Source organism: Podarcis muralis, chromosome Z (assembly GCF_964188315.1).
Source record: "Podarcis muralis chromosome Z, rPodMur119.hap1.1, whole genome shotgun sequence".
NCBI classification, from domain to species: domain Eukaryota; kingdom Metazoa; phylum Chordata; class Lepidosauria; order Squamata; family Lacertidae; genus Podarcis; species Podarcis muralis.
This window is the reverse complement of record NC_135673.1, coordinates 1,792,193-1,806,746: the sequence shown is the minus strand read 5'-3', so window position 1 is coordinate 1,806,746 and position 14,554 is coordinate 1,792,193. Positions and strand designations below refer to the sequence as shown.

The window sequence follows — 14,554 nt, the reverse complement described above, 5'->3', positions numbered from 1 at the left end:
TAGGGGGAGACTGTTTTAGAGGCTGAGCCCTGCCCAGCTGTCCCACTCATGTCTCAGAATGCTAATTCCTTTGACAACGAAGAACGTAATCTACTGGCAAGTCTTCCTGCACAGACTCATTAAGAGGAAGAGGAGCTGCACTGTGGTGCCAGGCCGCCCCTCACAAAGCCTGTTCTTACCAGAAGAGCCACCTGCGAAATGGGAATGGCCATGAAGAGTGTGGCATTATGTGCAAGTCCTGCGGCCTCTGTGTGTCACCTAAACGGAGAGTGGCCCTTAGTACGCAGGAATGCACACTCAGCTTTGGCAAGAAAGTGAAGTGGAGAGGGGGAGAGATTGTGGCTGCTGCACAAGGAGCATGGATTCTGAGAAGGCAGAGAAGCAGTCTGCCCCATGGAGGCAACCCTTGGCCGAGGGGCCTGAGCCACCCCATCTAAGCACCCCACCCCACTTGGGTTGACAGGAACAGAAAAGATTAAAGAGGCAAGGAGTAGACAGAGAAGTTCAGACCCTTCTGCCCAGCACAGCACAGAGCACTGATGAGGGTGCAAATTCCCTCCTCCCCAGTCACCGGAGGATTAATTTTGTAAGGGGGGAGGGCTTCCTTGGCTGATGCGCACATGTTTGTTGTGTGTGCATGCATGCAAAAGAGCATGCATGTATTCAAGAGTGTGCTGTGACTACATACACTTTTGGATACACCCACCCGAACCGTGTGCCACCACCCCTACCCCTCCATGAGAGTTGACCAAGGGTGAATGCAGACGAGCCCAGTCCTGGCACAGAACCAGTGAGCCAGTGGGAATGAGCTCTGCTGGGCCACTGCTGACTGCACTGTCCCTGAAGGAAGACAGTGTTAGAGAAGAGCTCCTTTCCCAAAGCACCTGTTTGCTTTGTGGGGCTGCACAGGGTAGCCCTGTAGGCACTGCAGAGGCACCCAGCAGAGACCTGCTCTGATCCACAAACAAAGCTGGAATCAAAACAGCCCAGCCTCCCAGTGGATGAAGACTCCACGCTTAATTAGCCACCAGCAGGGGGCTGCCAGTTCACCGGGAGGATTAATTTAGCAGGTGGCCCCATGCGCTCCAGAGGCAACCCAGCAGGCAGGCAGCTTGGTCCTGGCAAGAGTGTGGAAGGAGGGGGCAATTCTTGCCCCTGCCCAAACCCCTCCTTTTCCCCAAGCCCCTGGGTGGTAAGAAAATGCTAAAATTGTCCACAGTCATGCCCCATCTTTAGTCAGGCCAGTGTATAACTGGTGGGGAACTGGCTCCAGCTAAATCCTTTTCTCCCCCACCTTTTGCAGGCTGCCCACCGGTCAGCAACCAGATAGATGGTCATAGTGATGTCATCTCTCCCATTTACACTCATGTAGTTTGAAATCAAAGCGAAAGGAAAGTCCAATGCTGTAAAGAAAAATATTGCATAGGAACCTGGAATGTAAGAACCATGAACCTGGGTAAGTTGGAGGTGGTCAAAAATGAGATGGCAAGAATAAATATTGACATCCTGGGCATCAGTGAACTAAAATGGACAGGAATGGGCGAATTCAGTTCGGATGACCATCACATCTACTACTGTGGGCAAGAAACCCGTAAAAGAAATGGAGTGGCCCTCATAGTCAACAAAAGAGTGGCGAAAGCTGTACTGGGATGCAATCTCAAAAATGATAGAATGATCTCGATACGAATCCAAGGCAGACCTTTTAACATCACAATAATCCAAGTTTATGCACCAACTACTGGTGCTGAAGAAACTGAAATTGACCAATTCTATGAAGACTTACAACACCTTATAGAAGTGACACCAAAGAAGGATGTTCTTCTCATTATAGGGGATTGGAATGCTAAAGTAGGGAGGCAAGAGATAAAAGGAACAACTGGCAAGTTTGGCCTTGGAGATCAAAACGAAGCAGGGCAAAGGCTAATAGAGTTCTGTCAAGAGAACAAGCTGGTCATCACAAACACGCTTTTCCAACAACACAAGAGACGACTCTACACATGGACATCACCAGATGGGCAGCATCGAAATCAGATTGATTATATTCTCTGCAGCCAAAGATGGAGAAGCTCTATACAGTCAGCAAAAACAAGACCTGGAGCTGACTGTGGCTCAGATCATCAGCTTCTTATAGCAAAATTCAAGCTTAAACTGAAGAAAGTAGGAAAAACCACTGGGCCGGTAAGATACAATCTAAGTCAAATCCCTTATGAATACACAGTGGAAGTGAGGAACAGGTTTAAGGATTTAGATTTGGTGGACAGAGTGCCTGAAGAACTATGGATGGAGGCTCGTAACATTGTACAGGAGGCAGCAACGAAAACCATCCCAATGAAAAGGAAATGCAAGAAAGCAAAGTGGCTGTCCAATGAGGCCTTACAAATAGCGGAGGAGAGAAGGCAAGCAAAATGCGAGGGAGATAGTGAAAGATACAGGAAATTGAATGCAGATTTCCAAAGAATAGCAAGGAGAGACAAGAAGGCCTTCTTAAACGAGCAATGCAAACAAATAGAGGAAAACAACAGAATGGGAAGATCCAGAGATCTGTTCAAGAAAATTGGAGATATGAAAGGAACATTTCGTACAAAGATTACCATAATAAAGGACAAAAGTGGTAAGGACCTAACAGAAGCAGAAGACATCAAGAAGAGGTGGCAAGAATACACAGAAGAATTATACCAGAAAGATATGGATGTCTCGTACACCCCAGGTAGTGTGGTTGCTGACCTTGAGCCAGACATCCTGGAGAGTGAAGTCAAATGGGCCTTAGAAAGCACTGCAAATAACAAGGCCAGTGGAAGTGATGGTATTCCAGCTGAACTATTTAAAATTTTAAAAGATGATGCTGTTAAGGTGCTACACTCAATATGCCAGCAAATTTGGAAAACTCAGCAGTGGCCAGAAGATTGGAGAAGATCAGTCTACATCCCAGTCCCAAAGAAGGGTAGTGCCAAAGAATGCTCCAACTACCGCACAATTGCACTCATTTCACACGCTAGCAAGGTTATGCTTAAAATTCTACAAGGAAGGCTTAAGCAGTATGTGGATCGAGAACTCCCAGAAGTGCAAGCTGGATTTAGAAGAGGCAGAGGAACCAGAGACCAAATTGCAAACATGCGCTGGATTATGGAGAAAGCTAGAGAGTTCCAGAAAGACATCTACTTCTGCTTCATTGACTATGCAAAAGCCTTTGACTGTGTCGACCACAGCAAACTATGGCAAGTTCTCAAAGAAATGGGAGTGCCTGATCACCTCATCTGTCTCCTGAGAAATCTCTATGTGGGACAAGAAGCTACAGTTAGAACTGGATATGGAACAACTGATTGGTTCAAAATTGGGAAAGGAGTACGGCAAGGCTGTATTTTGTCTCCCTGCTTATTTAATTTATATGCAGAATACATCATGCGAAAGGCTGGGCTGGATGAATCCCAAGCTGGAATTAAGATTGCCGGAAGAAATATCAACAACCTCAGATATGCAGATGACACAACCTTGATGGCAGAAAGTGAGGAGGAATTAAAGAACCTTTTAATGAGGGTGAAAGAGGAGAGCGCAAAATATGGTCTGAAGCTCAACATCAAAAAAACGAAGATCATGGCCACTGGTCCCATCACCTCCTGGCAAATAGAAGGGGAAGAAATGGAGGCAGTGAGAGATTTTACTTTCTTGGGCTCCATGATCACTGCAGATGGTGACAGCAGCCACGAAATTAAAAGACGCCTCCTTCTTGGGAGAAGGGCAATGACAGGCCTAGACAGCATCTTGAGAAGTAGAGACGTCACCTTGCCAACAAAGGTCCGTATAGTTAAAGCCATGGTTTTCCCAGTAGTGATGTATGGAAGTGAGAGCTGGACCATCAAGAAGGCTGATCGCCGAAGAATTGATGCTTTTGAATTATGGTGCTGGAGAAGACTCTTGAGAGTCCCATGGACTGCAAGAAGATCAAACGCATCCATTCTTAAGGAAATCAGCCCTGAGTGCTCACTGGAAGGACAGATCGTGAAGCTGAGGCTCCAGTACTTTGGCCACCTCATGAGAAGAGAAGACTCCCTGGAGAAGACACTGATGCTGGGAAAGATGGAGGGCACAAGGAGAAGGGGGCGACAGAGGACGAGATGGCTGGATAGTGTTTTCGAGGTTACCAGCATGAGTCTGACCAAACTGCGGGAAGTAGTGGAGGACAGAGGTGCCTGGCGTGCTCTAGTCCATGGGGTCACGAAGAGTCGGACACGACTAAACGACTAAACAACAACAACAAGTTTGAAATCAACACTGTGCAGGCACAAGCATGGCATTCTGGAGTCCTGGCAACTAGTTGATTGCCAGGGCATCAAAACACTGTGCAAACCTTTCTGAAAGCACCAAAGACCTACTGGTCTTGTGGTGAGCTGCAGGAGCTGCTTTGTAGCCCTGACAATCAGCTTATTGTTGGCAATTTTTATTAGTTGATTGCCAAAGCTTCAAAGTATAATGCACTGCACGGAGTTTTGCAGGTTGGAAGATGCAGGACAGATAAAAAGAAGTATAAAGGTAAAGGTAAAGGACCCCTGACCATTAGGTCCAGTCGTTGCCGACTCTGGGGTGTGGCGCTCATCTCACTTTATTGGCCGAGGGAGCTGGCATACAGCTTCCGGGTCACGTGGCCAGCATGACTAAGCCGCTTCTGGCGAACCAGAGCAGCGCACGGAAATGCTGTTTACCTTCCCGCCAGAGCGGTACCTCTTTATCTACTTTCACTTTGATGTGCTTTCGAACTGCTAGGTTGGCAGGAGCAGGGACCGAGCAACGGGAGCTCACCCCGTCATTGCGGGGATTCGAACCGCTGACCTTCTGATCAGCAAGTCCTAGGCTCTGGGGTTTAAGGGACACCACCCATGTCCCTTAAAACCGTGCCTTAAAATACGTAGTTAAAACCGTGGTTCACTCTTGCACAGGAGGCAGTGATGGCCACGAACCTAGATGACTTCAAAAGAGGAATAGAAAAATTCATGGAAGAGGAGAAGGCTATCAGTGGCTCCTGGCCGCAATGACTCTTCTCTGCGTCCACGGTTGAAAGGCAGCAATTCTTCTGAATTGCAGTTGCTGGAAGTCACAGGAGACGGAGTATTGCTGCTTGCGGTTTTCTCACAGGCATCTGGTTGACCAGTGAGAGAACAGGATGCTGGACTAGATGGGTCACTGGCCTGATCCGGCCTGATCCAGAACAAAACCATTGCTGTTGCAGAGAGCAAGGGTGGCCGTGTGGGACTGGGCTAAAGAACTCAGGGTTCGAATCCCCACACACTCATGAAGCTCCCTGAGTGATCTTGGGCAGTCACTAACTCACGTACCTCACTAACCTCATGCACTTCAGAATCTGGTTGTGAGGATTAGATGGGGAAGGGGATAACTGCACAGAGCACCTTGAGCTTGGAGGAAAGGTGCAATGAAAAAGTTGAAATAATAACTTCAAAGCACAGCTGTTCCTGATGCCCAGGCCCACCAGCACAATAGGAACCTGTGCAGCTTCAGGTAGCCAAATGGTGCCTAAACATTTATTTGCTAGTGCAGGGACTTGCCAAGGCTATTAGATAGCATTGTTGTTGTTGTTGTTGTTGTTGTTGTTGTTGTTGTTGTTGTTAATTACCGTATTTTAAGATGCACTTTTGCCCTCCTAAAAAGTAAGGGGAAATGTGTGTGCGTCTTATGGAGCGAATGCAGGCTGCGCAGCTATCCCAGAAGCCAGAACAGCAAGAGGGATTGCTGCCCAGTGAAAGCAGATATCCCTCTTGCTGTTCTGGCTTCTGGGATTCAGAATATTTTTTTTCTTGTTTCCCTCCTCCAAAAACTAGGTGCATCTTGTGGTCTGGTGCGTCTTATAGAGTGAAAAATCTGGTGCCTGCCCTTCACCCAGGGTGGGGTATAACATTAAAACACAATATAGAATACAGCCTAAAGCAGCTTATAATCACAAAAATAAGGTGGGTCGTAAAAAGCCAGGATAGAGAGATGCAATTTCAGCATTCACAGGAAGCTGTATAGTGAAGGTGCAAGGTGCACCTCTGTGCGGAAGGAGTTCCAGAGCTGAGAGGCTGCCACAGAGAAGGCTCTGTCCCAGACCTCGACTTCCTCTGAAGGGCTCTCTCTGCTGATCTTAACACCTGAGAGGGTCTGCAAGGAATGAAGTGGTCTCTCAGATATTAGGGGGCCTGCATAGCTTTAGGGCTTTGCACACGAATGCACTGGCCCTCTTTCTGTAATAGCTGGCTCCTGAATCTCAAGCAGCATTGAGGAAATTATTCTCTCCCTTCACACTGACATAAGAACAGCTTTGAACCGCACTACCTTCTCTCCATTCTTAGGTGGGAGCATGAAATCCTCAGGCACCCATCTTTGCAAAGGTGGCTATAGCTGCGTCTCCAAAGGTTAGCTTGCACACTCACTCTTCCTGCAGTGCTTCCATGCCGGCCTGCAGGGCAAAGGCAGGACCAAATTCCACATTCCTCTCGTGCTCTGGTTCCTCCCAAACCTGCAGGCCAGGCGTAATAATGCCATTAAGTGGAATAATCCAGGCTTTGTTTATCTGTGCAGCTGTCTTGGTGGATTAGTAGGAAGCTGGGTTAGGGGGTTGGAGGGGTAATAGGCCTTCTTAATCAAGGGTTTGCTCTCATTACCAGCCCACTAGCAAAGAAGGACACCACTTCCCTTCTGCCAGGCCTGATTCGTAGCCTCTGTTCACCCCACTGTAGTGAACCCGGCAGATGCTTTAGCTCCTTTGCTGCAGTGGAAGCAGCAATGCAAGTGGGGGGCTTGTGTGTCAGGGTTGGGAGTGGTGCCTCTCAGCAAACAGTTCCCACTTCAACTTGCCCCTTCTTTCCTTCCTTCCTTCCTTCCTTTGCCAGGTGTGGAGTGTGCCACTGACATTGACGAGTGCGAAGACCACCCCTGCCAAAACGGAGGAGCCTGCGAAGATGGCATTGCTGACTACATCTGCCATTGCATCCTTGGTCCAAACGGCATTGCCTGGGGTGGGAAGAACTGCTCTGTGGAGCTGACCGGGTGCCAGAACCACAGTTGCCAAAACGAGGCCTTGTGCATCCCCACCTACCAGTCTGAGTCCCACGGCCACCTGTGCCGCTGCCACCCTGGCTTCTATGGCTCCACCTGTTCCACGCCAACCACCTTCTCCTTCACAGCCAGTGTCTACCTCTTCATCAACATGACTGCAGACGACGAGAGTGCCAGGGAGGCGCCAGAGGGGGACCAAGCCAGTGTGGCTCTCCGGTTCCGGACCACCCTCCCCGATGCCGTCCTCTTCTACCGAGGCCAGCCAGGAGAGCACCTTCTCCTGGAGCTCTCTGGTGGCCTCCTGCGAGTGACACTTTTGATGCAGGACACTCCGTTGTCTTTCACCTTGGAGGCACCGAAGGTGGCCGATGGCCATTGGCACAAGGCAGAAGTCCTGCTGCAGGATTCTCTCGTGCTCAAACTTTGGCATGAAGCCTGTGCTGGGGGTGTCTGTTTGCATAGCACCCCCATTGGAGAGGGAGCCCCCATTTCATTCCTGCCCTCCTTTTTGCACATATATATTGGAGGAGTTGAAGAGGACTTAACACCTAACCCAACAAAGAGTTTCCTTGGTTGCTTGGAAGACTTGCAGATTGATTCTAAGGTTGTCTTGCCACAGGAGGTGATCGGACTGAAAGCCCCTGGGTTTGAGCTGGGCTGCGAGAGGACAGAGTGGTGTCACTCCCAGCCCTGTTCACATGGCGGCCAGTGCATTGACCTCTGGGCAGACTTCCGCTGTCACTGTGCTCGGCCTTACGAAGGCCGTACATGCGCCTATGGTGAGTAATGAGTGAGAGTGCTTGTTGGCCCCTCTGAGAGGGAGGTGGGTTGGCTTGGAAGCAATCTTCTGTTTGGGGGAGGTGATGTAGGCCTGGGGTGGAGAGGTTGCAGTTCACGGTTCATGTGCTTGATCTTATGGCAATAGAGGCAATTCCCCTGGGCACCCACTGTAGACCCAACAAAGTGCCGCTGGGTGCTCTTCTCCAATGCTCAAGGGCAGGCAATTGCACACACAGCAAATTATGGCCCTGAAGGTTGCAATTGCCAGTGCCTAGGTTATGCTGTGGTCCTTCTGCAGAACCTCAGCCATTTCCAAAGGTCCCAGAGGGATGATGAATGGGTTGAGACCAGCCTAGTGGTCTCAGAATGGTTTTGTTCTGATGCTCCCTTCAGCTCAGAGTTGCCATTCATTGTTCTTTCTTCCTCAGAGTCTCCTGCAGGAACTTTCAGCCAAGACAACTCCTCAAGCTTTGCTGCCTTTGCAGTTAACAGCAGTCTCGGGGCAAACTTTAACCTTTCGTTTTTCATCCGAACTCTGAGGCCCAGTGGTCTGGTGACCCAAATCAGCAACCAAAGTGAAGTTTTCCTCACAGTGTATCTGAAGGATGGGCAGCTCCAGATGGATGCACCTTCTGCTGCTCCCATTGGGCCAACTGGGCAGCTGGCGGATGGCACCAGGCACTTTGTAGTGCTTTCTTTCCACAATGGTCTTGTTTACACCAGCCTTTTAGGCAGAGAGGAGGAACTGGGACCCCTGGTGGTGACTCCTCTCCCTCCTGGCTTCGTGGTTCATGTGGGTGGACTCCCGGACCAAGACAGTGCTGCCACGTGGGGAGGGCCTTTTAAAGGCTGCCTCCAGGATGTTCGACTCAATGACTGGCAGATGCAGTTTGTCCCTCATCTGGCTGCTAACCACAGTGACCCACAAGAGAGGCTTGTGGGGCAAACCACCAACGTTGGTTTCGGATGCACCTCTGATGACACCTGCAAGGTAAGGAGAATGCCAGAAGTTGTCTGTCTCTGCTGAGAATGGTATTATAGTGCAGCCTTCGCAAGCCTGGTGCCCTCCAGATGTTTTGGACTACAATTCGCATCAGCCCCACCCAGCATGGAGTTGTAGTCCAAAACATCTGGAGGTGACAGCAGGTCGGCAGAGGCCAACTTGTACCTCTGTGAACTGAAGGGCAGAAGGAGGCCACAGGCCTAACGAGCTCGGTGATGGTTTCCTCAAGTGGCCACCAGCATTCCCTTGCAAGCCCACAAGCAGGGTACGCCTCCAGCAGCTGGCAACTGGAGGTATCCTGCCGGGAAGTCACACCTTGTGAAGAGAACTATATCGGGGCCATCCAAGCAACCCATGGAACGAATTCCATAGGAGGCGTGTGAAATGGGGTTTGCTTTTGCCAGACAGCAAAGTTATGACATTTCTTTTTGTTTATAGTTTAGAGAGAAGGCAAGAAACAGTGAGGAACACACATGACAGAGGTGTACAAAGTATGTGTGATGTGTAGAAAGCATCTAGAGATGCATTTTTCCTCTCTCAGAACTCTTATGGATGTCCAAGGAAGCCAAATGTTGGAAGATTCAGGACCAACAAAAGAAATTCTTTCTTAAACTGTGAACCTCTCAACTGCAAGAGGCTGTGATGGTCACCAACTTGGGTGGCTTCAAACGGGACAAATTCATGCAGGAGAATAAGGCTAATCATTGGCTAGTAGCCTTGATGGCTGTGTCCTTCCTCTCCTGTCAGAGGCAGTATGCCTCAGTACCAGTTTCTGGGACAAATCTCAACTGCGGGAGCTGCTGCTGTACTGAGGTCCTGTTTGTGGGCTTCCCAGAGGCATCTGGTTGGCCACCGTGGAAGTGAGTTCTGAACATTTCTGTTCCAACTACCTGAGCTGTTGAGAGATTGCAAATGGGCCAATGGGTGCATGCAAAGCGGAGCCCAGAAGAATTTGTGCACAATTGCTCTGCCAGTTTCCTCCCCAGCGACAGAGTAGCAAAGGAAGCAACCTTATCTTGAGCCAGGCCATCTAGACCAGTGTTGTCTACTCTGGCAGACAGCAGGTCTCCAGGGTTTCAGACAGGTGTCCTTCTTAGCCTTACTTGGAGATGCTGGAGATTGAACCTGGACCTTCTGGATGCAAAGCATGTACTCCGTCTATGGTCTTCCCGCAAGAACAGCAGAGGAAGCTGCTGTTCACTAAGTCTATTTAGCTCAGTGTGGTGGACACAGACTTGCAGTCTCTTTCTAGGGTTTCAGACAGGTGGGCATGCCAAGCCCTACCTGGAGATGCTGAGAAGTTCACTGGGACCTTCTGCATGCAAAGCATCTCCCCCACCTCTTTTTCCATGACACACGTAAGCAAGAGGGGGGCAGTGAGTCCCGGTTAGCCAGAGGAAATGCCTGCACATGCAGGGCTCATGCAGGGCTGTTACCACCACTTCATTGTTGCTCTTGCCTTAGCACTGGCTTGGCATGGAGGTGAATGCCAAGGGGGGTCACCTTAGATGCCTTTGCTAACCTGGTTTCCCCCAGCTGTTTTGGACTACAATTCCCATCAACCCCAGCAAACCAGGCTGGTGAAGGGTGGTCTAGAAGCTTACACGTTTCCAGCATTTCCTTCCTATGTTCTTCCTCCTTACGCTGTCAAAGGACCAGGCATTGGGCAGGCAGGAGTAACAGCATTGACCTGGCAAGGTGGAGTATGGACTGTCCTTTGCCTCTCTCCTCTATTCAGCATGTGCTCATGGTCTCTCTCTCTCTCTTTGTCCCCATCCAGCTTCTCACTCCCTCGCTTGGCCCTCAGATGAGCATCTTCTCCCACAAGGGCCACTGCATGCATGCATTGAAACCTTTCTGTCTGGAATTGGCTTGGGGCTAAAGGCACCTCTTGCACACATAGAGGTCTAGAAAGAAGGCTTTTTTGGCAGGGGGAAATTTGATCCAGTGCTGGCCTACCCAGTGCACCACCTACACAGAGACACACAGATGCAGGGGACACACACACACACACCCACACACACCCACACCCGGCCACCACTTCTCTTGCTCTGTAGTAAGTTACAGAGGGACAATGCTCCATCTTTATGGAGCTTAAAAGCATCCAGCTCATTAGTACAAAGAGAGCTCCCCCCTAACTAGATCAATTCCTGCCTCCCCACTCGATAATAACTTGGCCTCAGACCTCTCCTTAAGTACCCAGTGCAAACGAGAAGCCAAGTCCCAGCTTTCCAGCTGTTGCAAATGGGGAGGGAGCAGAAAGTCTTAGAGATGGTATCCTGAGCACAGTGCCCTCCCTCACACCACCAAAGCTGCCACCAGAGTCTTGCTTGCAGCAGAAAAGAAAAGCACAAAGAGGCAGACATGGGTGGTGAGAAAGTGAAAATAGCAGAAAAGTCGAGCGTAAGCATGAGAAACTGCCATTTCTCCATGTAGCTCACTATGATCTATGCTGACTGCCAGGGGCCCTGCAGGGTTACAGAGAGGAGGCACTCATACCCCACCTGGCGATGCCAGGGAGAGAACCAAGACCTCCCAGCACTACCACTGAGCTAGACACCTTCCGCTGAGGCAAGAAAGGTTCTAGCTAGGGTTGGAAATCCAGTTGCTAGCCATGCACCCCACCATTTTCATCCAATGGCAGCTACGGCTCCCAGGCATTCCTCATCCAAATCTGCTAGCCTTCCCGCTGCCCCTCAGACCCCCAGCAATGCATGTCTCTCCAAAGCAAAAGGAACAGTGGGCCCTGTTCCTCCACCTCCTCTGACCAGGCTCCTTTCTTGTCTTTCAGTCTGGGCCATGCCTCAATGGCGGCCAGTGCACCATCACATGGAATGACTTCAGCTGCAGCTGCCCAGCCAACTTCACAGGCAAGCGCTGCCACGAGAGAGTCTGGTGCATGAGTGAGCTGTGTCCTCAAGCCACAACCTGCGTGGATGTCCCTTCCGGCTATGTCTGTAAGCATCATGCAAGGGCCAAAGGCAACCTGAAGCCAGAAGCGCAAGAGCCTCCCCTTTTCTATCATTCATTTAAATAATTTATAAGAACATAAGAGTGGCATGCTGGATCAGGCCAAAGGCCCATTTAGTCCAGCATCCTATTTTCACAGTGGCCAACCAGAGGTCTGTAGGAAAGCAGGAAGAGTGCAAGAGCACTATCCTTTTCTGCAGTTTCCAACAATTCAAAAGCATAATTGCCTCCAACTGCGAAGGTAGAGCCCAGCCATCGTGGCTGGTAACTATCAGTCGCCCTCTCCTCAATGAGTTCTGCATAAACCACTTAATACAGAATGCATAAGCAGTGAACAAGAGTATCTGAAACTGCATGAGATAAAACCAATCATAAAACGAATCTGCAAATCACAATAAAACACCTAATTGCAGATCGTATCAGCTGTGGACTAAAATCTCCCCACCCTTCACAGTGACTAGTGCAGGTAAATATCCCTGTTCCACCCAGGACCCCTCATCCTTTAAAATGCTCACTGTGGGTGAGAACAACACAGCCCTTCTCACTTGTGATTCTGAGCAGTGGGTGCTTGGAGGCACACTGCCTTCAACAGACCACAAATTTGCCATGGAAGTTTGCTTTAGGGGGCAAGATATCCTCCTTTAGTGGCCTCATGCATGTGTTGTGAAAGTTGTGGCTAGGATTGGCACCAAGAGAGATATAGACAGTGATGCTCCTCAGTACACAGGGATAGTCAGTGCTGCTCTCTCTTGGAAGACACCTTCAAGCGGGGATCCTTGTTATTTTCAGGGGATCCTGGCACAGGGCACCTCCTCTGACTGCCATGTTCACCTCCTCCTCCTTGCAGGTCTGGCCATGGCCACGTTTCAAGAGCGCGACGCAGCTGAATTCACAGCCAACGCTTCCATCACCAGAGCCCTCCATAGCCTCCGCCTGGACTTCAGAACAAGGGACCAAGACAGCATCTTGCTGCGGGCCATGGTGGCTGTGGATTCTCTCCTGGTGGCCATCCAGAACTCCTCTCTGCTGGTAGAGATCAGGAGTGGGAACGGCGTTGAGGGGGCAAACCTCCTCAGCCAGGTGCCAGTCTCGGATGGCGCCTGGCACACGCTTTCGCTGTCCATGGAAGATCCCTTGGCTCTCTCGTCAAGATGGCACCTTTGTCTGGATGGGTCCGTCAACACAACCCTCCAGGGCAATGCTGGGAACCTGGACTTCCTGAAGAGCAACGCACTCATTGTCCTGGCTGAAAACTTCACCGGCTGCCTTGGGCACGCAGATGTGGGTGGAGTGCTCCTGCCACTGGCTACCCCCACCGCGTACCCACAGCCAGAACAGTTCCTGCAGACAAACAACCGGGCAACCCTTCTTGGCTGCCAGGGGCAAGACGTCTGTGCCTCCAGCCCGTGTCTCCACCAGGGCACCTGCCAGGACCTCTTCAACACCTTCAGCTGCGCCTGCAGCCCTGGGTGGGAGGGGCTGCTGTGCGAGGCCAACATTGACGACTGCAAGTCCAGCCCCTGCCTCCACGGCACCTGCATAGATGAAGTGGCTGATTTCCAGTGCAACTGCGAGAAGGGCTACATTGGGAAGCGCTGCCACATTAACGTCGACGACTGTATTAGGCACCAGTGCCAGAATGGTGGGACCTGTGTGGATGGGGTCTACAGCTACTCCTGCAAGTGTCCTCCACAGTACACAGGCCCTCACTGCGAGTAGGTGTCCCCCCGACCCCTGACCCCTAAGGATGCTGCTGGAGGGAGCAGAGCTTCCAGGGATGGTGCTGGGAAGATTAGCCTGAAGCAAGCTGTTCGTTTGTTTCTGTGTTTTTATTTATATTTAAACACAATTACCAAGCAAATGTGCAGATGTTGAGTCTTGCATGCAGTCATCCACATGGCATCAAAACAGACTTTTGGGAAATCTTCTATGCTGCAGATTAAGCTCGCGTCCACAGGGCATACACTTCAATCTAGAGCATTAAGATAATTTTTCCGTAGTGGCTGCTGCAATTGAGACAGAAGGGAGATTACTGCACTACAGTTAATAACCAATACACTGTTTCTTTACTGATGCCCTTTGCATGCTGCTCCACAGCAAAACGTTCCCTAAGCAGCTCGTGATAAACAAGTAAAAGAAAACCTTAAATCAAAACAAGAAACCATTAAAAGGCGAGAGAGACCTGGCATGTTTAGGAAGCAGGCTTATATCGTGGAAAAGTTCCATTTCTTTCAGTAATTCAACTTAAAAGGTGCAACTAATATATGAGATCGACTCGTGACATGCAAAGCGAGATCTGCTTCTACTTCTCAGAGGTCCAATCTTGCTCCATTTGCAATCCTTGTTTTGCTGATTTCATTGAATGTTCTGATTTTCTGAGATGGTTCATTTGGGGTTTTCATCAGCTGTACGCCATGATCATCACAACTGTAACAAATCAAGGCTTGACATATCTCGCTTGGCATGTCACGAGTCTATCTCATATACTAGTTTCACCTTTCAAGTTGAATTACTGAAAGAAAGGAACATTTCCGCGATATTCTAATTTTTCGAGTTTCACCTGCAGTTTAGCCTGACTGGTGGAGTCTCTCTGGGGCTTCAGGCAAGAGCCTCTCCCACCTGGAGGTGACAGTGGGGGTTGGACCTGAGACCTTCAGCGTGCAAAGCAGGTGCTCAGTCACTGAGCTGAAGCCCTTTGAGTTGCAATGAAACAGGACCTGCTGCACCTCCAAAATGCAAAGCAGAGGTCTGGATTGC

At 50.0% G+C, this 14,554-nt stretch overlaps 1 protein-coding gene across 1 annotated transcript in view; it reads left to right on the top strand.

The window, feature by feature from the left end:
* CRB2 (crumbs cell polarity complex component 2) overlaps positions 1-14,554 on the top strand; it is a 70,027-nt gene that overhangs the window by 45,326 nt on the left and 10,147 nt on the right. The window contains exons 7-10 of the mRNA XM_028714487.2: positions 6,879-7,823; positions 8,253-8,815; positions 11,619-11,784; positions 12,645-13,512. Coding sequence (XP_028570320.2) covers positions 6,879-7,823; positions 8,253-8,815; positions 11,619-11,784; positions 12,645-13,512 — 2,542 coding nt within the window. The remainder of the gene's footprint in view (positions 1-6,878; positions 7,824-8,252; positions 8,816-11,618; positions 11,785-12,644; positions 13,513-14,554) is intronic.